General features: G+C 34.9%; 1 protein-coding gene across 9 annotated transcripts; it reads left to right on the top strand.

Annotated features, from left to right (window-relative positions):
• On the top strand, nt 1-27,921 carry mrt (martik). Of its 9 annotated transcripts, XR_012412835.1 has the most exons (5): nt 254-530; nt 602-827; nt 24,635-25,440; nt 25,507-27,669; nt 27,801-27,921. XR_012412835.1 is itself a non-coding variant. In XM_073986089.1 (4 exons), exons 3-4 carry the CDS (start codon nt 24,681-24,683, stop codon nt 27,258-27,260), a joined length of 2,514 nt encoding a protein of 837 aa, XP_073842190.1. In that variant the 5' UTR covers nt 254-530; nt 602-827; nt 24,635-24,680; the 3' UTR covers nt 27,261-27,921. The 9 variants fall into 9 exon arrangements, 5 of the variants coding, with proteins under 5 accessions (XP_073842217.1, XP_073842190.1, XP_073842182.1 ...); XR_012412838.1 differs by lacking the exons at nt 254-530; nt 602-827 and adding an exon at nt 126-202; XM_073986089.1 differs by having other exon boundaries at nt 25,507-27,921.

The raw sequence follows: 27,921 nt of genomic DNA, 5'->3' as shown, positions 1-27,921 counted from the left end.
AATACTCGGCTTTTTCATATTCGATACTCTATACTTTGATGTCGGTATGGACAGAAAAAAAAAACTGAACGACGAATTCTAAACAAAAAACAGAAGAATAAATATGAATGTCTATTTTTCGCTCTGTTTTGAACAGCGCACAAGCCCGGATACAAATCGAAATACACACAGTAATGAAAACAGAATGTCGGAATTGAAAGAGGTAATGGAATAAATTACAAACTCAAATCGAATTGAATACACCAGACCAGCTAGATACAGTGACGACTTAAAATACTCTGTCAATAGAGTAGCCTAACTTCTGCGGCATATTTTGTAACAAGAAGAAGAAAAAAACTAGTAATAGAATAAGAAGAGCTGCTGTTACTTTAAAAAAATTGGGCTTTTCGTAAATTGTTTTCCGCACCGTTTTGTTTTGAGATTCGTGGTTCTTTTTGTCCATTTTTCGTTCTTTTCTGGTTGCGAAGAAAAACGTTTTCGTTGAATACGAAATTCCGAATATATGTGTGTGTGTGTTTGGACATGTATATGTGTGTATTTGTATATGTGTATGTATCTGTATTTGGCATCCAAACCGGCAAGTTTTTCTTTTTCAAATCAGTTTTGATTCATAGATACAACCAGGAAGATGTCGATTTTCTTCTTACATTTTCCTCATTTTCATAATTCGGGTTGAATTTCAAAGTCACTAATGGAGACAAAGGTGGAAAAATAATAACTAATAATAACAGTATTGAATCTTACAAAACAAAAAAAATAGTTGAACAAAATTGTAATAAAATTAAATAAGGCACATTTTGATTTAAAGAAAAAATTAAGAGTTTTCGGTAAGTTGAAATATTTTTTTATAATTTCTTCTTTTTTTGCTTTAGTTCTTTGCCATTCATTACCCACAACATACAACCAAACTACACTCACCAATCGGCTGCTATAGATTTCCTACTCCCCTTACCATCTTCCGCAACTATCAGAAATGTTGGTTATTTATTTTAGTTGTGCAATAAATGGGACTCTTTCTCTTTGGTTCTCCAAAGAGATTTAAGTATAGTTCCCTCACTCTGTATTTTCTAGTCTTCATCTTGGCATTCAATTGTTTGCACCTTTCGTTGTTGGAGATACATCTTACAAACGGAGTGCTATCAACATAGCGTTTTTAATGGAGCGCCAAGAAAGAAAGAACACATTTTCTTAATTTTGTAAACTGTTTTGCATCATAAGAATACAAAAAGCGAATTTTTTTGGACTATTCATTTTTGTGATTAAATTTCCAACACTATAAACACGACATGATGGCATTCGGTCGATATCTATCAAGCAAAGTTATCGATTTTTTTCGACAGTAACCGGTAATCGAACTATGAAAACCTATTGCTCTGTTCCAGAAACTGCAAAAAGCTAATCGGGGTAATCATGAATATTTCCCTCGGAATTTTCCGCACGGAAAATAATTTAAAACGGTGAAATTCTTTAAAATCCATTATTGTAAAACGTGGAAAACTACTAGAATCTTCTTATTATGGAGTATTCTTGCCTAACCGACAAAAATATTCCTTTTTTGGACATAAATAGGAAAATAAAAAATTTTGAAATTGGGGAAAGGGAACAACTTCCGCACGAAAATTTTATTCATAATTGCCCTGAATATTTTTTACTACGATAACATTTTTTCCTTTATTTTATCGGAAAAATTAGTAGATTATTGCAGTTCTGGAACAGACCATATGTGTTATTCAAGGAACATTCTATATCCATGTCACAATCATACAGGTGGCCGCATCAGCCCAGCTGATGGGTACCACAAGCTGTCAAACTTTTGCTCCGTTCTAGAACCTGCAAGAAGCTACTATTTTTTACTACGATAAAAGTTTTCTGCTCTTGCATTTCTGGAACAGACCATTTATTTAATTATTTAAAATAATATCATTAAGTTTAAAAATTGGAATGAATGTGGGGTGCTTGTTCGGGCCGCTGGGATTGGAAAACTACATTTTATCGAGGGGAAATATGGATAAAATACAATATTTAAACATTCTAAAAGCAAATCTTAAACAAAGTGCTAAATAATTGGCTATTATGCAGAGTTTTCATTTTTTACCAAGATAATGATCCAATGCACACTTCGCTGTTGTTGTTAAAGAATGGTTGCTCCATAAGTGTCCCCACCGACGTGGACAGGGGGCAAGCCACCCCCTCCCCTTCTTTCACAAAAACTTTGGTTGAATTCATGATGCAAATACCAGGTGATCCACAAGGCGAATTCTGTAACTAGTTAACGACAGAATTACCGACAATTATCGATAACTGGAAAATTTTATTTGCTTATAATTTCGATAATTATAGAAAAAATTTAAAGTATTAGCTAACTCCTACCGATGCGCAGACAGACGATCCAAGCTGTCTGTGCATCAAAATGAAGCAAACGCTCAGCAACCACACAAAGCATATACACTAGAGTTGTACAATCTAGTTCATTTGAAAGATCTAGTTCAATAGTTCAGCTCTTTTAACTGAACTAGTTCAGTAATCTAGTTCATAGTTCACTATCCAGTTCATTCATTCGGATCATAATCGTTCAATCAAACAATACATACACCAAATAGAAACAAACAATAGCAAAAATCTTATGTTGTGTGTGTAGAAACTGTCAATGCGAATAAGCTTTGTGCGTGTGTGTTTTTTTTTAGTTTTTTCTATCCAGAACAAGGCACATTCAATATGGGAATATGTGAAATTTGATGTGTTTTTGAAGAAATCTTCACTTTCGAACAGCTATTCATTGTACCTTGATCCAAAACGTAAACAAACTCATCACATTACGAAGGCATCACTTAACACTGACGACGGCGTAACTTTATGCATATGTGAACGACATGTTGAACTAGATTGTGAATCGTTCGTTCGTTGATCGTACGGTCGCCGACTGGTTATAGTTCAGTGAACTATTGAACTATATCGACTGATCTAGTTCATACGCTCTATTCAATGAATCGTTCAATTGAACTAGTTCGTTCATGAACTATAAAACTCTAATATACACACACCAAACCCCCGCTGCCAGATTTGACGATTTATTGTCATTTTGACAATTTTTTGGTCAAAAATTAATAAATGACGATTTTTACCCAAAAAATTACGATTTTTGGATATTTTGCTAATACAGTCATTTTTTTATGAATTGTAAAATACGAATTTGTAAGAACTGATCAAATACTCGTAGTTGATTTTAAAAATTAATTGTAAAACAATAATCACATAGTCCCTATTTACATTAGGCGAGTTTACTTGCGGCAATTGTCAGTTTGTGGGTGAGAGAGGGTGTTGAGAGGCAAAGGGTTACCATATACCTCACCTCTCTCTCCATCAAACTGACAATTGCCGCAAGTAAACTCGCCTAATGTAAATTGGGACATACATGTTTGGGTGTATATTAGGGTGGGGCGATTTGAACACCATCACGCGATATCTCAGAAACTTGACCTATGGTGAAAATTTCCTTTTGGGTTCTTAGTACACTCACCAAGGGCTTTCATCTCCAAAAGGAATATTCCACCCATTTTGTAGCACAGTGTCATTTATCGATGTTTTTCCGAAAAATGTGCACCCTCTCGAGGCCATAACTGTCTGAAGGAGCGTTCCAATGCTTTTGCGATGTAGTTCTTAATTATTGTCTCTTCTTTGTCTTTTTTTTTTTTTTTTTGTCTTTGTGTTGTATCGAAAATCTCAGTGGTTTGGCTGTTATATGCCAAAACATCCAAAAAACCTTGAAAAAAACTTCAAGCCAAAATCCGGGGGCTCGATTTTCACTGTAGACATATGGTCTAGTAGACTTTTTTGATCAGCCCAAGAATCAGAAACTCCAGGCGCCCGTTAACATTTTTTTCCTTTCATACAAATCGCCGCGGCCTAGTGTATATAAAAAGGAATGTTTAACAAGAACCAAAGTGAATTCAATGGGAACAAGCAAGATATAAAGATATATGTATGTATATATTTGCGCTGCTCCCAAATCTGCAATTTTTGGCAAATGTATAAAGGAACAAAAAGTCAAAATTTCAACAGTTGTAGATTCTGTTCTGTTCTGGGCATTTATATTGAGCTTTATGCAGAAATTTTAAAAGCTTAATAGATTTGATTATTATTTGATTATATTAATAGATTTGATTTAACGGATTTCCACATTTTGTCAACAAGAAGGAAAAGTAAAAATTAGATTTAGAATTAAGTGAACTAAAGCCTTTGGATTCTGAGGAAATTTTTGAAAATAATGAAACGGATTTATTTCGCATTTGTAATATTTGATTTGAAACGTGTTGATAGTTCATATATTTTTCCAATAAGACCAAAAAGTTTAAAGAAGATAATGGTAGGTATTACCACATTCTAGGAATAATAGAATGTTCTGTACCAAAATTTAAAGCAGATGGATATAGTTAAATCGACTTAGAATTATATGCGGATTATGAATATAAATACTTTATACGGTCTCCGACCAGAGATAGTCTGTCAGAAAATGTGACCTATATGACATATTTTTCCGACGTATAATACATACATATTTATGTATATAGAAATCAATAGGTTTTTGACAAAAGTAAAATGGTAAGTCTAATGCAGGAAAGTACCCCGGAAGGTCTCTAAGACGATGCAAACTTATGAAGACCTGAGCTCCAAGAGAGCATCACGACCGAGGGTGTCCAGGAACGCGGAACTGTTCTGTTGCACTCTGTAAAGGACAGTCGAAGGAAATTGAGCTGAAGGTCAACCATGTGCAGAAAATCGAGGAAATGTACATATATGTCTAAGGGACAACTCAACCGAACGATTCTTTTCTCCAAATCGCTGGAGGAAAATTGTAGAAGGATACTGCAAGCACCTTAGTGAGGTAGAACACATCAAGTCCGATCAATCACGTTTGTTTTTATGCGGCTCCAAAGATCTCAAACAAACCTGTTGGAGGCCTTCTTTGACTTAATATGCCGATAATTTCGATGATATTCTGTTGACTATTAGGGTTATAACTTTTTTGCAATTTTTGTAAATACATACCAAAAATACCACCGAATAGCCGTGTAGGGCATGAAAAACTAATATGAAATACGGCATCATTTTTTCTCTATCGCGAAAAAAGTTTCCGCACCAAATGCATTGACGTTCAGTAATGCATTATTTAATTTTATTTGTTATAATTACATATACGCTTTTTGTAATAACTTATTAATTGTTTTAATCTAATTTAAAATCAATCAATTCTGGACCAATTTGTTATCAAATCGCGATGCTTCACAGCACACTTAATGCACGTGTGAAAATATTGCAATTTTTGTTTTTCTTTACAAACCCGCGTATTTTATGTTTATATATATTGTACCTATCGGGCCAGAGAATATGTGGTCATTTGCAACGAATTCGCGAAAGTTACAGACTGTTTTTAATGGCTTTGCCTTTGAGAATCGTATTTGTTTTCTATAAATATTTATTCAAATAAATCAAATTTAAATTTTTAAATAGAAAACAAGTAAACGGGCCGATGTATATCATTATACATTTCTAATAAAAGTTCCAAAATTGGAAAATTTACATTGGTAGCCTCTTCTGATACATCTATAAATTTTCTTTGAATATCAGGTTCCTTTTTGGAATACACCTAATATAAATAAATATATAAGCCGCTGCAAATATACCCAGACGGACATTGCTCGACAGACGGACATTGCTCCAATTTTATTGAACAAATGTAAATGCTATATACAAATTTTTAAAGGGAACATTATGAGTTTATTGAAGATCTATCGTCCAAAAAAGTGCACTTGTTTGGAAATGCACGCGATTTTGTGTATTTCGAAAATAGTTCATTGTGGATATATATTGTGATATCAAAAATATATTTTAACCGATAAAAAACAACTAATAATGAGTAGAAATTCAAACAATTCGAATGCAAACAAATTTATGGCTAGGGTTCCACGTAATTTGCAATAATGCTGGGAATTTATCTATCATGGTAGAGACAAATTGTAGCATGGGAAGAAAATGTTGTATTATTCACAAAACCTTATATATTAGGCAGTAGGCCCGTTAGTTACCCAGGATACACATTATTCCAATTTGCATCAGGGAAAAGGTCAGTAGTTAATTTTCCATATGTAGGCTACTTTGCTGGTACATGGAAGTAAAATATGGACCAAATTTTAAATTTGTATATTTTTCATGCAAAAGTAATAGTTCATTTAACCCACTAGATAATATAAGATCATCATCCAAAATTGTAGGTATGTTCTTCGACCTAAACTCTTACATCGTGCAAATTCTCGTGACTATTGATCTATAACTGCGACCTCTAGCGTGCTTCTGATTACACTACAAACAAATAACTGGATATATTAGGCTGTAACTCTGTTATCTGAGCACGTAAATCAACATAATTGGCATCAATGGAAAGGTCAAGAAATGGCCTTCCTAATTTTATTTACGTGGGCGGAGTGTATCTTCCAGGAATACATATATAAGCTGTATATTAAAAATTTTCACAATTTTCACACAAAAGTTGTGGTCCATTTAACCCGCTAAATATTATCTGATCACTATCTCAAATTGCAAGCTTCTTCTTTGTCATATACTCTTACCTTAGTTAAAATTTCGAGGCGATCGGACCATTTTTGCGACCTACAGAGCATATACAGCTATAAAATCGGATAAAAATTATGTATTTGGTCCATTTCACTCGCTAAATATTTCACGATCATCACCAATAACAGTAGGTGTATATTCTGGTCTGAACCCGACCTCCATGCAAAATTTCGTGACGATCGATCCATAATTGCGGCCTGGAGTTTGATTACAATTTATAATGGACAGACGGACGGAAGGAAAGGCCCCATGTAAGGGTATCACACAATTTAAGATTTTTTGAAGATTTTAGTTACATTTTCCTACCGAATTGGTTGTTCATTGAAATTTTATGTTCCCAGAAGATAGAAAACTTACTCGCAAAAAACTATCCATTTACATATACATACATATGTTTGTAATTTGGCATTGCGTTTAGTCAGAGGATAGAAAGAACCACTATGAGATCTTTTAAAGAGTGGCGCTTTTCCTTCTGAAGTTGATGTAACTTGGTATTCTGAAATCTCAATGGATTGAAAACCTCCACACAAAAAATTATCAGTATAAAGTGAGTATCATCAATTAAGATATTATTCTCATCCAAGGAATTATACTTAACGTAGAGAAAGCTTAGTAGTTACTAATTGTTCATATTAAATTCAATACAGGGGTGGTGGAGGGTATAACATTCGTGGGAGTAGTTAATTTGGTTTACATATGCGGCTAAGAGACTTTTTAGGTGTTTCGGTTGAATTCGCATTTAAACGAATTCATCAGCCACACTTATTCTTGAGCTCGAGTCGTCATAAAATTGGGGAAGGGTTCTTTGTTTCAATACCAAGAACTAAGAGAACTGATGAGTCCAAGTGACGTTGGACGAAACTAGTCTTCTATGCCATCCACTAAAGTAATACATTTTAACTACATCCCACTTTAAATTTGTTGTTTTTAAATTTAAAAACAACAAATATGAGATTAAGCTTGATTTACCTACAAATAGTAAGTAAAACAAAGATTTCTACAGGTAAATTCGGATATAACGAACAACGGTTATAAGCAACTACGTATACAACGAACAAAGCTATTTCTTCCAAAGCCATTTTCGTTAGTTTTCTTATACACAACAAATTGTTGAAAACGATCACGATAGTAACAAAAATTTTGTCCTGCGAGTAGATTTTCAAAGGAATTGTTATTACAATTTTACATACATTTTAGAATATACGTTAATAAAGACGAAAATAGTACTCCTTTCAATCGTATCATTGATTAATTATTCATTAATATGTAAAAGAGAGATAAAATAAAGCTTACTACTGCGGCACCGTTTATAGAAAACCACGGATATAACGAACAATTTATCGCCATTATTTATTTTACGTGCAATGAAATTAGGTCTGTACGATAGCCCAAAAATTTGTACAAATTCGTACAAATTTTTACTGAATGCTGTTCGATAACAAAATTATCCAGCAAAAAAGAGCGAGTTTGGAAAGATTTTTGGAGAGTTTTGTGACTGAGAACTTGCAAATTTTTGCTGGAAAAATTTGTCCCGCAAAAATTTGCAAGTCTGATCAGCTGACTTTTAATCGCCTGTTTTAATGTAAACAACTCGAAATGTTAACATTTTTGACCAAGAAAATTTCACAATTGCACTTTTTTTTAGATTCTAAAGTGTTGTGGATAGGATTAAAGCATTAAATAAGTAAACTGCAATTTTAAATTTTATATTTTTGTTTAGTTTAAAATTGTTTAGTTTAAAATATCAAAAGAAACAAAAACGAATTTCATACATTTTCGGAAACAGCTGACTTTCTTGCAAGTTGTTGCAAAATGCAATTTTTCTTGCTTGAGAGAGTAAAATTCACTGAGAGAGGTTGCCGGAACTGACTGAGTAATTATTGCTGGGAAAGTTATTGTACACACCTATTGTAAACAACAATATTTTTATATATATTTGGCCTGTTCCCGTACTTTATAATGTGGTAAAAGTCGTAAAAGTTGTAAAAGTCGTAAACGATTTTGATATACATTTTGTGTACGGGAACGCAAAATGTGTAAAAGTGATAAAAATTGTAAAAACTTTTTAGTTCTGGAACAGAGCTATTATTTATTTCCTCAAACCAAACTTCCACAATTTTAAGACTCTTTTATTGAGAAGTAACCTAATAAAATCCGATAAATATAAAAAACGGGCAAAATCGAGGTTTGAAACCTAGTAATACCAATGCAGAAGACTTTTAGTAATGTGTTCTAGGTGGCAAAATCACGGCCAAACACGACCAATTTAGTAAAAAGTCTATATGAATTGAGTTTAAGAAAAATAAAATATTTATTTCTGACTTTTAGTGTTTTTTGGTCGCTACACAAAATATTTAAGCTATATTATGTATTAAATAAATTCCACTCGCAATTGCCAATATATTCCATTTTACATATATTCATATTTGGTTTATTTTTTATGATGTGGTTCACTGAACTGGTGAAAGATTGAGGCAACTTTTGTTTTAATAAAATTATAAAACAAATTAAAAAAATGAACAAAAAATATCTATTCACAGTTAGAATTACAAATCCTTTTTGAACTTTAACATTTTCTTAAAGGGCAGTTTTGCATTGCTAAACTGTGTGTTGAACTTTAGCCTTATAAATGGTTAATTATTTCTGGAACAATATGAAGGAACGTGCATACATACATACAGTCAACCAAAAAAGTCTACATACACCCTATAAATCTCGTGTTTTATGGTTATGGGTAATTTTTATGAAAATCCAAGTACATAGTTTTATCTCATATCCCTAATAAACAATATTACATACAACAAAAATATATTCCATAATACGAATAACGGTAAATTCTATTAAAACAAAAAAATTAATAGGGAAAAAGTGTACATACACCCAATGAAATATTAAGATTACCGTAAAATTTATGGAATAAGCAATACAAATTTTACATTTTATTGTTTTATCGAATGTCTCGGGTTGTCTATGATATATTTTAGACAAAATAGGAACATATTTGTGGATTAATTGCCGTTATTTAATGCCAGACTTCGCGTATAGCTCGTTAAGGCGGACCCTTGCAGATTTCTTTGAGTTTTTCAGACTGGTAGTTTATGAAACCCTAGGAAATACACTGGGACTAATTATTTTGAGACCCTAAAGCGCTTTGAAGTTGTTCTTATGGATAATATATGCTCCTGAGCTTCGATAAATACATATGTGAATTCCTGAGTTTTTTTATAAATTTTAAAGATTTCACAACATTCCAAGGAGCAAATTACATGCAGAAGCCTTCGAATTACCTTGTAATAAGGTCTGGTACAATCCTCGAGCATGCCTTGAATCAGCAATGTAAAAGTATCCGACATTTGTTGCGCTTCAAGTGACCCTAACGGTCATAATACGAGGGCATACTAGTTAACAGTGTAAATTTCATACAAATTGCATGCATTCTTTGGTGGTGCTTTTATTTTGATGCTTTGGAAACTTTAGGAGCGGGATTGGAGAATAATGTTGTACATTTCTGATTGAGTTAAGGTCCAAAAATGTATTACAAAGTAATTCCAAGGTTCTTGCTTTTGTAATTTGACCCTAGGAATGCTGTGAAAACTATAAAATTTATAAAAAAAACTCAGGGATTCGCATATTTAGCGAAGCTCAGGAGCATAAATTATCCAAAAGAACAACTTCAAAGTGCTCTAGGATCTCAAAATAATTAGTCCCACTGTATTTCCTGGGGTTTCATAAACTATCAGACTGAAAAACTCAAAGAAATCTGCAAGGGTCCGCCTTAACGAGCTATACGCGAAGTCTGACCTTAAATAACGTCAATTAAAGCACAAATATGTTCCTATTTTGTCAAAAATATATCATAGACAACCAGAGACATTCGATAAAGCAATAAAATGTAAAATTTGTATTGCTTATTCCATAAATTTTACGGTAATCTTAATATTTCATTGGGTGTATGTACACTTTTTCTCTATTAATTTTTTAATGTTTATAGAATTTACCGTTATTTGTATTATGGAATATATTTTTGTTGTATGTAATATTGTTCATTAGGGATATGAAATAGATCTATGTACTTGGATTTTCATAAAAATGTTTCCTTACCCTTAAAACTCGAGATTTATAGGGTGTATGTAGACTTTTTTGGTTGACTGTATGTATGAATGTCAAATTCAAGGAATCGAAGTAAAATGTTATTATATATATATAAAAATATGAATATAACAACAATTTTGATTATATGGAATGTTGAGTGATTTATCTCAATATTTAATTAATAAATTATTTATTTGACATTGAAGTATTTACTATATTTTATGCGTATAGTTATAACCTTATTTAACGCACTCACTCATCACATCATATGACATCTTCGTTTTTTCTTTTTTTTTGCATATGAAAACCCGAACTGCCAACAGAGAACATTTTTTTCATATTCTATTTAATTTTGTATTATTTTACTTTCTTGGATAATCATCGGCTGTTGTGTGTGCGAGATTCTATTCGAAATTCGAATATTGGTTATTCACAGTAACCGACTTCTATCGAACATATGATTCGGAGAATATAGGGAAACGCAAGAGAAAATGTATTTACTAAGAGAAGTAATAGAATTTATGAGGCAAGTGGAAACGGAATTTGCAACCAGTATTCCTCTCTACCCAAGTGACTCCATTGGAAAACTGACATTGCAACAAATAATAAGTTGCAGTTTGAAATGAAGGTGCGATTTACAGCTTTTAAAACAATTTTCGTACCACAATAGGATAAAATATGGAATTTCTTGGACAATTTCAATAAAGCAGATTATTGTACTCCTTGGGTAGTATCGATTATTTTTCGATCATTGTTTTTAAAATATTCTGTTATTCTGCTCCGCAAAACTGTTGTTGCATGTTTTAATTATGTATGGCGTACATAAAGATTTTTAGTCACTTTTTATACCCTCCACCATAGTATGGAGGGTATATTAAGTTTGTTTTTCCGTTTGTAACGCATTGAAATACTCATTTGCGACCCTATAAAGTATATATATTCTTGATCAGGGTAAAATTCTAAGTCGATCTGAGCAAGTCCGTCCGTCCGTCCGTCCGTCCGTCCGTCTGTGGTAATCACTCTAGCATCCACAAAAATGGAGATAGGACGCTGAAATTTTGGGAAAATGCGTCTTTTGTTTGCAGGCAGGTCAAGTTCGATGATGGGCTATATCGGTCCACGTTTTGGTATATCCCCCATATAACGGTACCCCCCGATTTACGGTATTTTGAGGTTTTTAGCTACATTTTCACACCGATTTGGCTATAATTTGACATTTAGGGTTCTTGAGTATCAATAAACTTATATAACAAAAGTTGTGGACATCGGTCCACGTTTTGGTATAGCCCCCATATAACGGTACCCCCCGATATACGGTATTTTGACGTTGTTAGCTACATTATCAGACCGATCTAGCTATAATTTGACATTTAGGGTTCTTAAGTGTTAATAAACTTATATATTAGAAGTTGTGGACATAGGTCCACGTTTTGGTATAGCCCCCATATAACGGTACCCCCCGATTTGCGGTATTTTGAAGTTTTTAGCTACATTTTCAGACCGATGTAGCTATAATTTGACATTTAGGGTTCTTAAGAGTCAATAAACTTATATAACAAAAGTTGTGGACATAGGTCCACGTTTTGGTATAGCCCCCATATAACGGTACCCCCCGATATACGGTATTTTGACGTTTTTAGCGACATTATCAGACCGATGTAGCTATAATTTGACATTTAGGGTTCTTAAGTGTTAATAAACTTATATATTAGAAGTTGTGGACATAGGTCCACGTTTTGGTATAGCCCCCATATAACGGTACCCCCCGATTTGCGGTATTTTGACGTTTTTAGCTATATTTTCAGACCGATGTAGCTATAATTTGACATTTAGGGTTCTTAACTGTCAATAAACTTATATAACAAAAGTTGTAGACATAGGTCCACGTTTTGGTATAGCCCCCATATAACGGTACCCCCCGATTTATGGTATTTTGACGGTTTTAGCTACATTTTGACATTTAGGGTTCTTAAGTATCAATAAACTTATATAACAAAAGTTGTGGACATAGGTCCACGTTTTGGTATAGCCCCCATATAACGGTACCCCCGATTTGCGGTATTTTGACGTTTTTAGTAACATTTTCAGACCGATGTAGCTATAATTTGACATTTAGGGTTCTTAAGTGTTAATAAACTTATATATTAGAAGTTGTGGACATAGGTCCACGTTTTGGTATAGCCCCCATATAACGGTACCCCCCGATTTGCGGTATTTTGAAGTTTTTAGCTACATTTTCAGACCGATGTAGCTATAATTTGACATTTAGGGTTCTTAAGAGTCAATAAACTTATATAACAAAAGTTGTGGACATAGGTCCACGTTTTGGTATAGCCCCCATATAACGGTACCCCCCGATATACGGTATTTTGACGTTTTTAGCGACATTATCAGACCGATGTAGCTATAATTTGACATTTAGGGTTCTTAAGTGTTAATAAACTTATATATTAGAAGTTGTGGACATAGGTCCACGTTTTGGTATAGCCCCCATATAACGGTACCCCCCGATTTGCGGTATTTTGACGTTTTTAGCTATATTTTCAGACCGATGTAGCTATAATTTGACATTTAGGGTTCTTAACTGTCAATAAACTTATATAACAAAAGTTGTAGACATAGGTCCACGTTTTGGTATAGCCCCCATATAACGGTACCCCCCGATTTATGGTATTTTGACGGTTTTAGCTACATTTTGACATTTAGGGTTCTTAAGTATCAATAAACTTATATAACAAAAGTTGTGGACATAGGTCCACGTTTTGGTATAGCCCCCATATAACGGTACCCCCGATTTGCGGTATTTTGACGTTTTTAGTAACATTTTCAGACCGATGTAGCTATAATTTGACATTTAGGGTTCTTAAGTGTTAATAAACTTATATATTAGAAGTTGTGGACATAGGCCCACGTTTTGGTATAGCCCCCATATAACGGTACCCCCCGATTTACGGTATTTTGACGTTTTTAGCTACATTTTCAGACCGATGTAGCTATAATTTGACATTTAGGGTTCTTAAATGTCAATAAACTTATATAACGAAAGTTGTAGACATAGGTCCACGTTTTGGTATAGCCCCCATATAACGGTACCCCCGATATAGGGCATTTTGAAGTTTTTATCTACATTTTCAGACCGATTTAGCTATCAATTGACATTTAGGGTTATTTAATGTCAATAAACCTTTATAACTAGTGGACATAGGTCCATGTTTTGGAATAGCCCCCATATAACGTTACCGCTCGATTTCAGGTATTTTGAGAATTTTACCTACAAGTTTTAACCGAATATTTTATGGTGGAGGGTATGAAAAGTTCGGCCCGGCCGAACTTAATGCTTTTTTACTTGTTAATTTTTATTTGGTGGTTGTCCCAGGATACAATTACTCTTTTACGTTTTGCCCTATTGTAAAGTCTTCCGAAATCTGTGCCCTTGTCAGGAATTTCCCCGTGTCATCCAAGGTTTTTGTAGACAGACTTCCTTTCTCGAAGGGGACATATTTCTTCCAACGACCTTACTAGCGTCTCTGTTAATTTCTCTACATTCCGGTCCTCCTCACTTAGACATACCTCGTCTACTTAACCTAATTTTTCTCTTACTTGTTTTCCGAACTTAGTCCAATAGGTTTTTGATTTGTTTCGGAAGGTAAGCGGACTCGGCGGTGGCCTCGAACCTAATATACCTGTGGTTTGAGAAGGAGTGTTCCTCCTCATGTTCCTCGTATATTAGATACCTCCCCGAAAGCGACCGGCCCAAGTGGTACATTAAGAGGTCCCCTTAAAACTTACTGCTGACTATTTTTATTGTCAGCGTGGGTTTTGAATAGGTTTGCTCGGGGCATTTGCGTGTGGGAACGTCTTTTTATTCTTTATTTATTTCCCCATCAGGGCTTGAGTTGCCGTTTTAATCCGAAGGAGCTTTATCTGGATGACCTCAATCATAGGTTCTCCAGTAAACGGGCTTCTTGGGTGTTGCTGATGTTTTCAACTCCCTCTTGCTTGTTGCTCGGTGGTTTAACCTCCTGGCCGCATTGGTCAGGTGAAGAATTTCGTCCTTCCTCACCAGCTTCAATTTACCACCTTCTCAAGAAGTAATAAGCTGCTAACTACCTCCACCGGTTTCGCACACCGGCCCAAGTGGTACATTAAGAGGTCCCTTTAAAACTCACTGCTGACTATTTTTATTGGTCCACGTTCTAGAAGACAGTCTCTTCCGCGTGGGTTTTGAATAGGTTTGCTCGAGGCATTTGCGTGTGGGAACGTCTTTTTATTCTTTATTTATTTCCACATCAGGGTTTGAGTTGCCGTTTCATTCCGAAGGAGCTTCATCTGGATGACCTCAATCATAGGTTTTCCAGTAAACGGGCTTCTTGGGTGTTGCTGATGGTTTCAATACGCAAGAGTATTGTTCGGTGGTTTAACCTCCTGGTCGCGTTGGTCAGGTGAGGAATTTCGTCCTTCTACTACCTCCCCTGAAGTCGATCGGGTTTGCATAAATAGGTTTGCTTGGGGCATTTGTGGTTGGGTACGTTATTTATTCTCAATCGGTTTAGCGGTGTTTTATTCTTAAAGAGATCTTATCCTCTTCGCCACTTCCGAGGAAATGGAGAGAGTGTAGTTTTTATGTTCAGTCGCGCCTGTTTCATCTTTAAATTCAGACGTTGAGACCCAGTCCACCCCACTCTTTTCATTGAATGTTTTGCGATACTCTCGCTTACTTCTTCTACCATCTTGTGGACATCCTCTTTATTAGGGTATTCCACAACGGTAGTATTTATTTTGCTATTGTTGTCGGATTCGGAGTCAGAATCGTTCCCAGTTTCTGATGATTGGGTCAAGTTAAATCTCTTCGTAAGCTATTTGCTTTAGGTTGTGTGCTTGTAGCCGTACCTTCGACCAGATGTATGCTCACGATCGTAACTGTTATTTCCTTTCCGTCATCCATATTTGTTTTTTTTTTTAGGGGAACACCCCCGTAATCAGTTTTTTGGCCGCGGCAAACTCAAGGTTTCCAGAGGTCATGACTGGTCATGCCACAATTAATTTCCCTTGTTTAGGGTAAATGGTATCCACCTCCCCCTATCCACCTTTTGGAACGCGCCCGGTAGGAGAACTGGCAAAAAACAAGTATTTGGAATTATTATGCATACATATGCAAGGTTCATATTTATTCCGTCATTTAGGTATAGATGGCGCCTGTGGGGGTGGCAAAGTTCGTATTTTTACACCTAGAAGCATCATATAATTCGGGTATTTAAGGATTTAAGCAAAATACCACTAATTTTTGCACTTTTCGTATTTTTCAATGTCTGTGCTGTAGAAAAATGTTAATATTATGATATTTTTATTATAATTTGCACGAATAAAAAGTCGGTCGAACATTCGAAATATTAAGAAAAATGTAATAGATATGATTAACTATGGCAATTTATTCCCGAATTTTGGACGAAAGTAGCTAATAACAGTCCCTCTGCAAAAATATTCGTGGTCTCATATGAAAATAAATGTTGCCAGCGTTGGAATTACAACGAAACTAAATCCGGGCTAAGGCAACGTAACGACATTTTTGGTTTATACATACATCGTAAAAATCGCAAATTTCGTTCATATTTGGTCTAAAATTTATTGTAATCATGGTTTAATAAGAAAGGTTAGCCAAAGCTTCATGTCAATTTAAATTTTTTCATTCGAGTATCCCTAAAACTTCAAAACAATATAAACAAACTGTGTATGTGTGTGTGGTGTTTGAATAATATGCCAAACAATTTTAAAAACAATCGAATTCAATGATTTTTAAAATTGTTTTTAGACAATTTGTATGGAAGAAATTGGTGAGATTTGCATTGAAACAATCAGTTTATCATATTCACAACTTGATTATGTGGAGAAAACTTAACTCTTCATTCATTTTTCGCGTTTTTTATAAAATGCTGAAAAAATGCATTGTAAATAAACCCACTTGTTGCTTTTATTTTGAAGTTTTAGGAATTCAAGAAAAACAAGGGTTCTATAGATTTTTTTCATTTAAATCTACCTCTTTACTTATACCATGATTGTAATTTTAGAATACAGTTTTGAAAATCAAACCAAAAATCTAAAAAAATGTGTTAAAGAAATTAAAAAAAAAAATACTTTTAGAACTGACTCATATCAATGCTTCCCTTACTATCTTTAGCTCTCGTTTCTTTTTCAATCTTAATCGTATGACATCGTTTTAACTATTTTTAACGAAAGATATTGTTTTTTCATTACGAACCGTATTGAAATCAACTTGCGCGTTTCTTTTCCATATTTGTGTTTTGTCTGTATTCCATTGCCTCCATGTTGTCGTTGTTGTTATTTAATTTAAAAATGTTGGTGTTTTTTTATTTTTCTTGGTGTTCACATTTTGAATACGATTTTCGGTGGTGGTTGGTTGACTGGAGGAGACGAGGTGTTTGTTTTTGCTGTTGTTGTAGATTGGTTTCGAAGTTTTCTCAAAATATTTCAGTTGGCGTACGTTGTTCATCGTTGTCGGTGGGTTTTTTCAACCACTTTAATTTTGAGATGATTTTGTAAAAGAAAAAATCTGGATTATTAAATAAGGAAATTAGTGTAACTGTGTTGAAATATTAAATAAAAGAAAGGTAGTGAAATAAAAAAATAATAATATTTTCCTTGATATACTGTGCAAGTTCCGATTTTTTCATAAACAACAATTGAATAAGAATAGAAAGAAAAAATGCTATTTTTATTTTTCTGTGAATTTTGGAGATTTATTTGATTTGTTGCCCTTTTGATATGGGCCTTTTGCAATTTTGTCTTTTGTCTCAGCTGTTGTGAAAAAACGTGTAATTGACTCTCTGTCGTTGAAAGAGCGTAAGATTTTATTTGGCGCACATTTAAGAGCGTTGTCTTCTCTCATCAAACTCTCTTACAAATTTAAAGAGAGCGGTTCGTTTGGTTAACAAAAAGAAAAACAACGATTCCATTTGTTTTGTGTTTTGTAGCGAAGAGTTTATTTTTTGGTCTGGTATTGAATGAAAATTTCATATAAAAAAATAACTGATATTAAAATGTTAGATATTAAGAAGTTTTTAATCTTGTACTCCAGCCGTTATCAATGGAAATCTTTTTCAACGTTAATATGATACTCATAAAAACTAGACGCAGTAAGTTATTAAGTGTTTGGGTAAATGTAATGTTGTGGATAATTTTTTCAATATTAGTTCAATTAATTTTTTAGGGTGGCCAAGTGTTTTTATATTTTCAAAATACCAAACAACAAGATTGAAACCTACGGATTTAATTCTGGTGTTGGCCATTGTTTTGACTACATCGCAACAACAAAATTGTTCTAAATTTTGTCAGTTCTCCTACCGGGCACGTCTTAACCCGCGGATTGGGGGAGGTGGACTGCATGACCAGTGATGATCGGGAGACCTAGAGTTTGCAGCGGACAAAAAACTGACTACGGTGGTGTTCCCCAAAAAAACGGAAGGGAAATAACAAAATTTTGTACTCCCAACGATGACTAATTACCAAAGCAATTTCGGTTAAATAATGTGGCTAAAACCTTCAAAATCCCGAAAATCCGAAGGCACCTTCCATGGGTTACATCAAAACGTGGACCTTTAACGATAATGCAGGAATGCTGTATATCACCAACGAAGACAACATACTGAAATTTACATATTACATGCGGCAAAAATCTTCATCTTTAGCCCCAAGGAAGACTAAATACCAAATTTCACCCAATTCGGTGGGATATTGAGGCCACAACCTTCAAAATACCGAAAATCGGGAGGTACCGTTCTATGGGGCTATATGAAGGTATGGATCTATATCGACAAATTTGAGGTGGGAAGTTTTATACTCCCAACGAAGACTAAATTCCAAATCTCAGCTATTTCGATAGGACATTGAGACCATAACCCTCCAAATGCCGAAATGGGGGCTATATGAAGGCGTGGACCTATAAAGCCCATTTTCAATACCAAACATCCTAAAAGTAATAGAAGCTTCTGTACCAAACTATAAAGCTCTATTTTAAAATTGCGAGTTGTATCTTGATTTCAACGGACGGACATGGTCAACTCGACTTAGAATTTTACTTTATTGGGTCTCCGACGAATATTTCGATGTGTTACAAACGGAGGGTATAACGAATAGAGTGCGGTGGAGTGGGGCTAAAAGCGAAAGCTAAAGAAGAAGCAGACGCGACTGAACGGTCAATAACACTCCCTCCACTTCCTCGGAAGTGGCGAAAAAGATAAGATCTCCTGTCTAACAAAACAGCTAACCTAGTAAGAATAAAAAGGCGTTCCCAGCCACAAATGCCCCGAGCAAACCTATTCAAAACCAAAGCGAAGGAGACTGTCTTCTATGACGTGGATCAATGAAAATAGTCAGCAGTAAGTTTTAACATAACATAAATGTAATACAAGTTTATGCACCTACATGTGATGGTAGCAATGAAGAAGTAGAACAATTTTATACTGATGTGGAAAAATTATTGACAATGACGAAACAACACGAAATTACAATAATCCAGGGAGATTTTAATGCAAAAGTTGGGAAGGAAGAAACAACTGATGTAACAGGAAAATTTGGTTTAGGTAAACGAAATGAAAGAGGCGAGAGATTAATTCAATTCTGCCAAGAGTATAAATACAAAGTTACTGATACGTTGTTTTGCCTCCATCCGAGGCGTTTGTATACATGGAAGTCGCCACAAGATAACAGTGAGAATATTGTCAGAAACCAAATAGATTACATCTTAATAAATAAGAGATATGCTTCCTGTGTGAGCAAATGTTCCACATATCCTGGCGCTGACGTTCCCTCAGATCATATCCTTTTACTTTGCAAAATACACATAAAACTGGCAATCACACGCAAGAAAAAAAACACGTAGAAGAAGGTTAATTTTGATAGACCTAATGATGAATTAAAGTGACACTCGATAAAAACCCGACTAAACGCGGAATTGAATAACATCGTAGAAGATAGCGAAAATATATGGGATGATGTTAAAGGACTCATCAACAATATAACTATAAATATGTTAGCTACTACAGCGTCTAATAGAGAAAAGGCATGGATAACAGACGAAATACGAGCTCTACGCAAAGAAAGAAGAAAATACAAGAACATAAATTATGAAAAATACTGGGAAATAAATCAGGAAATTAAAATCGCAACTCGGGCTGCAAAAAATGCACAAATACAAAAACAATGCCAGGAAATTGAAAGATTACAAAATCTGCACGACGATTTCAATCTCCATAAAAAATTGAAAGAGGCATCCGGGATATATTCCAGAACATCATCCACATTTCTCTTTGATGAGAATAATATAGCCCATTATGAAATTGCGGATAAGAAAAAACTCTGGGAAACATATATAAAAGCTCTTTTCACAGACGAAAGTCGAACACAACTACAAAATGTAGAACATCAAAGAGGTGTAACGATAAGACCCATTACAGAGGAGGAATTAAAATCAACTATAAAATCAATGAAAGACAAAAAGCAACGGGTCCGGATGAAATACCCACCGAAGTACTCAAATTAATAGAAGGAAGAAATATACAATTAATATTGAGATTATTCAATCAAATTTACTCTACAGGACAATACCCTCAAGATTGGCTGGAATCGACATTTGTAACCATACCTAAGAAAAACAATGCGAATTCGTGCGGCGATTTCAGACTAATTAGCCTAAAAAATCTAAAAATCTTTTTAAAAATAATACACCGACGAATATACCCATTATGTGAGATGCATATGGGTAAGACACAATTTGGATTCAGAGAAGGCATGGGTACCCGGGAAGCATTGCTTGGAGTTCAGGTTCTAGTACAAAAATGCCGCGAAGTTCAAAAGGACGTATTTCTTTGCTTCGTGGATTACGAGAAAGCATTTTCTTTTATCGCATTCTTCTAGTCCTATATCCGTTAAAATATTCATTAGTTTATCGTGTTTCACGCTAAACTAATGAATATTTTAACGGATATAGGACTAGAAGAATGCGATAAAAGATGTATTAAAAATCTATACTGGAAACAAGTATCAAAAATTAAAGTGGATGGTGAATTATCTGACAATATCCCAATTTCAAAGGGTGTAAGGCAAGGATGTATTTTATCGCCACTTCTCTTCAATCTATATTCGGAAAAAATATTTCAAGAATCAATAGCTTTCAAGAACATTGGTATTAGTATAAACAATACCCTCATAAATAATATTCGCTACGCTGACGACACCACATTACTGGCAAGCAGCTTAGCAGGATTATAACGACTAGTAGATGCACTTATGAAGACTAGTGAAAAATATGGATTAAAAATCAACATAAGAAAAACAAAATATATGATTGTCAGCAGAAAACAGGTGGATAGTAATGTACCAATGATTATAAATAAAACACAAATAGAAAGAGTAAGAACATATAAATATCTAGGAGTACAGATAAACGAACAATGGGATATGTCAAGCGAAATCAAATGTCGAATTCAAGCAGCGAGAAACGCATTTTCTGAATATAAGAGAACGCTGACCAGCCATGATATTAGTCTATCAACAAAAATACGTTTTGTCAGATGCTATATATTTTCAGTATTATTATACTCTGCCGAAACCTGGACGCTAAAGCTAGCAGACGAAAAACATTAATTCTTTTGAAATGTGGATTTATCGCCGTATCCTAAAAATTAGAGTTGGGCAATCTCGTTCCTATTGCGGTTCGATCTTTTCCGTTCCGTTCCGCAAAAGGAACTAGGTCGTTCAGTTAGTTCCATAGTTCCTTTTAGTACCAACCTTTATATGTATACCCACACTCATACTCGTTCACTCAGTTCATATCGTTCGTGCTTCTTCTTCATCAAAACAAAAGAAAAATATTTTTTTTTCGGCTTTCTTCATGGTATATTACAAATATTTAAAACAAATTTACAATCGTTTTGCTAATTAAAAATACTTCAATTGTTTTTTTTTTAATTCGGCATAGATCAGTTCAGTAAGAAATGAAAAACGAAATGACACTGTGAGATTTCTTATTCACTAATAAAAGACAGAGAGAGAGAGAGAGACAACTGATGTTAAATGAACTGATGGAACTAACTGAAAGAGAAGAGCAAAAAGAATGGGAGAAAAACGAACGAGGGAGCAAAAGGAACTAGCTGAACCGCATAGTCGGACCTAGTACCGGTCGTTCCTTTTGTGGAGTAGTTCCTTTGAACTAGTTCGTTCCGGAACGACACAACTCTACTAAAAATTCGCTGGACAGACCGCGTTTCAAATGAAGAAGTGCTGCGAATGAATGTCGAACGAGAAGTCATACGCAATATAAAAAGCCGAAAAACATCCTACTTAGGACATGTAATGCGTAATGAAAAATATAAGCTGCTCCAAGCCATTATACAAACAACTATAGAGGGAAGAAGACCGACCGAAACATCCAAGAATGGAAAGAAGCCTCCTGAATGTCGCAAAGAATAGAAACCTCTCTATAATATAATAAATCATATATACATATATGTATATGCATATTGAATGGTTAACAATGTAACACATAATTGTATGATCGCTAACACCCGAATACGGGTTGGCAAATAAAGAAGAAGAAGAAGAAGTTTTAAGGGGAGCTCTTAATGTACAACTTGGGGCTGTATGCGAAACCCGGCGCTTTCGGGGAGGTATCTAATATACGAGGAACACTCCTTCTCTAACCACAGGTATATTAGGTTCGAGCCACCGCCAAACCCGATTACCTTTCGAAACAAATCCAAAACCAATTGGACTAAGTTCGGAAAACAAGTAAGAGAAAGACTAGGGCAAGTAGATGAGGAGTGCCTAACTAATGAGGACAGAAATTTAGAAAAATTAACAGAGGAGCTAGTAAGATCATTCGAAGAAAGATGTCCCCTTCGAGAAAGGAAGTCTGTCTACGAAAACCCTGGATGACAGGGGATAATCCTCACAAGGGCACATAGATCGGAAGACTTTACAGTAGAGCAAAAGGTAAAAGAGTAGCAATATTCTGGAGCAACCACCAAATAAAAATAACAGGAATACAACAAAATAACAAGGAATGTCGAACGAAACTACACTAAGCCAGTGCCACCGGCGAATTCTACAAAAAATTTTGAAAATTGGATCGGATTTTGATATAGCTATATAGGACCCAGAATACCCTAAATCGGCCAAATATGCTATATGGAGCTTTATCAAAAATTGATCCGATTTTCAAAAAATTTTGTAGCATTAGTTTTTTGTAAATGTTTACCATTGATCCCATACGAATTACTACGGAAACAAAGACCGATCTGTGTTAACGTTAACTGATCGGCATAAAATTTCATCTATATGGTTTTTGATCAAATGGAAAAATTTAGGGGCATACGTTTAAAAACATTTTTTGGACCGCCTTCATAAACACCCTTTAGCCAATATGTTGAGGGTATAAATACCCAAATTTTGTTTAAAGGAGAATATATGTTTTTGGATGTTCTGCAGTCGTCAATTGATTTCAGTGTTAATATGTTGGTTACTTGGTTGTCTTGTAACGGGCTCTCAGTGAATACTCGGAAGACTAAAGTGATGTTTTTTGGAAACATGCAAGAGGATTCAATTAGTGTTTCCATCTATAGTACTACTATAAATGTTGTAAGCTCGATGAAATGTCTTGGTTTGTTTCTTGATAGTGGTTTAGTGTTTGATGTGCATGTGAATTCTGTGGTGTCGAAGGTAAACTTTGTTTTAAGAAAGTTGTACTGTTTGGACTTAGTTCTATCTAGAGACATTAGAATTCAATTGGTCCATGCATTGATTATGCCTCACTTTTTGTATTGTGCTGAGATTTTCGAGGGTAGTTATGGTTTTGCGTAAGGTGGAACTTTTGTTTCATAGTGTTATGAGATATGTTTTCTGTGTTAAACGTCGTGATCATATTTCTCCTTATGTGAAAGAGTTTCTTGGTTGCACGTTTAAAATTTTTTTGATTTTCCGGTCTATGTTATTTTTACTATAAGGTTTTTAAGTTTGAGACCCCTTTATGTGTGTTGAGTCTATTCACGTTTTCTCGTTCTGAGAGGAACAAACAGATAATTGTTCCGCTGTTGACTCCTTTTTTGGAAAAATCGTTTTATGTTAGAATTTCGCGTGTTTATAACAATCTGCCACCATGTCTCAAGACATTTAATTCCTCCTTAAAATGTTACAAGAATAAATTATGTGCTCATTTTAATCGTAATGAAATGCAGCGTTCCTTAAATTTTGTCTTAGTTTGTAATGATACATTGTTACATGGCTGATTCTATTAATGTCAAAAATACGCATTTTTAAAACAGGTAAAAAGATAACATGTATCATTCTTATTTCTAATGCATTTAGTTGCATTTTCGACGTTGCTATGGAAGGAAACACCTAATTTCTGCAATTCAGTGAAATCGAAGAAATATCATAGTCGATGCAATCAAATGAACTTTCCTCAATAATTACACCCAATGGAGAGGTTTGCAGACCAAGCCTTTCTGCATAACGAGGATCAACCTTTTATAGTATAATTTTTTGGTCTATGGGAACAAATTTAATGTGATACCGTTCAAACACCCAAGTGTGGCGATATTATCCGCTGAAGCCCGCCTAATCTTGCCAATGTTCATTAGAAATTAGAAACAAACCCACTCCTGTACAGACACAAAAACAAAACATTGTTCCACAACATTCCATAGGGGACAAGGGAGACTTCTCTCATATCAATGAGTGCACCCCGATTCATATTTAGCTCAAAGATATGGGACCTACTGTTTATCGCCGAATCCAAATGGCGTGTCTTAAGACACCACTTGTGGAGAAGTTTTTCCTGTACAGCACTCTTCTTATAATCAAATCCCTCCCCACTAATAAACTCTCCCATTTTTCATTACAGCAAAACATTCCAAGAAAAACGCTGAGCGTTCTCTTAAACAATTCTAATGTTAATTCCACGACAAAAACATTCCAATGGCAGTGGTATATCCGTAAAAAAGTTTCCAAATTCCAGTATTGAAATTAAACCGATTTACAAAAAAATGCCCCAACACAATCCCGTCAATCAATTATTGAGCACGGCTGCAGCTGGAAATGGTGTTATAGGTGATGTTGATGCGCTCCTAACACCAATGGCAAATACTGGCAAAGTAAATGATTCCAGTGGTGGTGGTGCTGGGATAATCAACAAAGAACGTACCGAACGTAATCTATGGCGTAATGATGAAGTCATGGAAATGCTTGCTGTAATGCAACAAACCAAAGCTTTGGAGAAACTTAACGATAAAACGGTGAAAAGTGAAAATGTCTTTAAGGATGTGGCTGCCATAATGTATAAAAATGGTTTCGTCAAAAAGTCGCATGTTCAAATATGGACTAAGTGGAAATTTTTGAAAAGTACTTATATGACATCGCGACGTAATGGAATAATACCACGTATGATACCACAAGAAGTCTATGACACAATACATCTAATGATAACGAACCACAATCAGGGTATGAGTGAATGCGGCACATCGACCACAGCATCCATGGATGGAGATAATTCCAATACAGGTCATGTTTCAAGGGGAAGCATTGATGGTGCAACTGGGCCAAAAATTGACTCCATAGATGGCAACCAACCAACAGAGAGAAGTTTTGATATGGCCCATCCAATTTTTGGTTTTAGTTTGGGCTTGGTAAAAGATGAGCCAAGTGACACAGGTAAGTAGCAATGGTGATATTTTATAGATACAATGAAATTTAATCTTTACTTTTCTTGTCTTGCAGGTTACAATGCCATAGAAAACAATAACGTTGACCCGCTTAGCGAAACACAAATTTCAAATAACACAAGAGAAAAAGTCCCAGCACCCGAGATCACAACAAAATCCATTGCGGAAAATCCTCCAAAAAAGACATTAGAAATACCACATCGAGGTCGAGGGCGTCCACCGAAACCAAAGATCTTGCCGGCAGCCACATCGACACCAACAACTGCTGCCAATGCAACAGCATCTCCAGCAGCAACAGGTCCACCCAACCTTCAACAAATGCCCCCATTAAGAGTAGCTCCATTTGCTAAGGCAGCCAATACAATCAATGCTTTGACAGCAAGTCGTCCGCCACCACCACTGACAATGCCTCCATCTCCGCGACAGATACAAATTACCAGTATTCCTAACACAAGTGTTACCACAAAAACCACAAACAACAATTCCTCTAAACCTCTTCCAAAAAAAATTTTACCCAAGTTGTCATTGCCCAATGAATTGCAAGCAACCACAACGGCCATGCGTTTCTTAAAAGATCTTCAAACGACGAATCGGGCTTCATCTCCTTCCAACAAACACTATCCCAAATTGAAACAAGTGCCAATGCGCAAAACGCCCTATTCATTAAGGCCGGATAGATTAATACCCGACTTGGATGAAACCTTTTCACCACCTCGTGCTGAATTATCTGCGCAGGCGGATAGATTCCAGCAAGAGGCAGTTGTTGTTAACAACAGTCAACCAACACAAAATGGTGGTTTTCGTAAACGGCGTCTTGACTGGTCCCAACAGCAACGCAACACCCCTACAAAATTCCGAAAAATCCCTAGCGATGATGAGGATATACTGCCGCCACCGCCAGCCATTCAACAACCATCACAACATATTAATCTACAAAAAGAAGAGTCGAGGCGTTATGGCAAACATCTTCATAACGTTATAAGTGATTTGAGCACAAACATGCGACAGATTCAAAACCAAATGATGAGAGAGTTCTTCGATAAACAACACGAGTTGCTACAAAAGGAACATGAATTCCAAATGCAACAAGATCGCATGATTATGGAAACATTTCAATTACAAACCTATGAAATTATGAAATCTGTCAAGGAGTTAGTGGGCAGCATAACCACCATCACTCGAAGAAATGAACAACTAGTGGAACAACATTTAAGCTCTAATTGCAATCAAGAAATAATTGAACATGAAGAATTACAAAATTTGGGTGAAAATCATGAGGAAGGAGAAGAAAGTATTCATAATGGAGAAGAAATGGATTCACAAGATGGTATGGAAACGTCAGAAATGAATCATAATGAAAATGAATTTTCTCAAGAAGACATGGTGGTGCAGCAGCAGGAAGAAGCTGAAGTGGATGTTAATTGTCAAGAGCAGGATGAAACTCAAGATCATCAAGATAATGAAGTAGATTCGGAACATGGTTATCCAGGAAATCCTTGTGATGGCGATGAACAGGATGGTGTTCAAATACAACTACAACAACATGATGAACAAATGCACCAACAATCCCAATCACAGGATAATGAAACACAAAATGCCAATGGTGGTATTGTAGGTGACGATGAGGATGATGATGAAGATGACGACGATGATGATGATGCAACAGATGATGACAGTGACTCCGACGATGTGTCATCAACAACAACAGATAATGAAGGCATTGATGGAGATTCACGTCACATGATGAATGGAATTCCTGCGGCAAATTTAGAAGAAATGCTTTCAACTGAATTAACTGAAGAAGATTAAAAAAGACATCACAATTTTAATTTAGAAAAAAATAGTGTAAGAATAAAGTATGTAACAACCACAAAACATTCCACAAAGAAACTGAAATTGCTTTTAAAGTAAATGAAAAACTACATACATCCACTTATGTACAATTATTTTTCTTTGAACCCGAAGACTTATATTTTGTTACTAATCTTTAATCGTATTTTTATTTTGTTGTAATTGTGTATTTATAACTATAAAAATATGAATTTCCCTAAACAAGTATTTTTCTTCATAAACATATATTGGAAAATATATGTACTGTATGAAAGAAATTAAACAAAGCTATATCAAACAATTCGGAGGAAAGATCATTAGCGGTCGGTCGTAAGAATTTCTGGTATGGTTTATTTTAGACTTAAAAGTATTTATAAAATCATAATAGGCCGTTTATATATAACAAGGTTAACCCAGTGGGTCTAGGTTTCAAATGTCATTTCCATTGTATATACTTCAAACAAATCCTCATAAAGAAGGTTAACCCTGCAAAAAACTATAATATAAACGCCGTATAAGGCTACTATTCAAATCTAATTTAGATTTAAAATGTAATTTACTCATTATTTGTTAAAGAAATAATAAATGAAACAACATTCCAAAATAAGTATTATTTTTTCTTGAAAACTTATAGAAACAT

The sequence above is a fragment of the Musca autumnalis genome, unplaced genomic scaffold, assembly GCF_047663935.1.
Source record: "Musca autumnalis isolate F117 unplaced genomic scaffold, ASM4766393v1 scaffold_1, whole genome shotgun sequence".
Classification (NCBI taxonomy): Eukaryota; Metazoa; Arthropoda; class Insecta; order Diptera; family Muscidae; genus Musca; species Musca autumnalis.
Note: the sequence above shows the minus strand (reverse complement) of the source record. Positions and strands in the feature narration are given on the sequence as shown.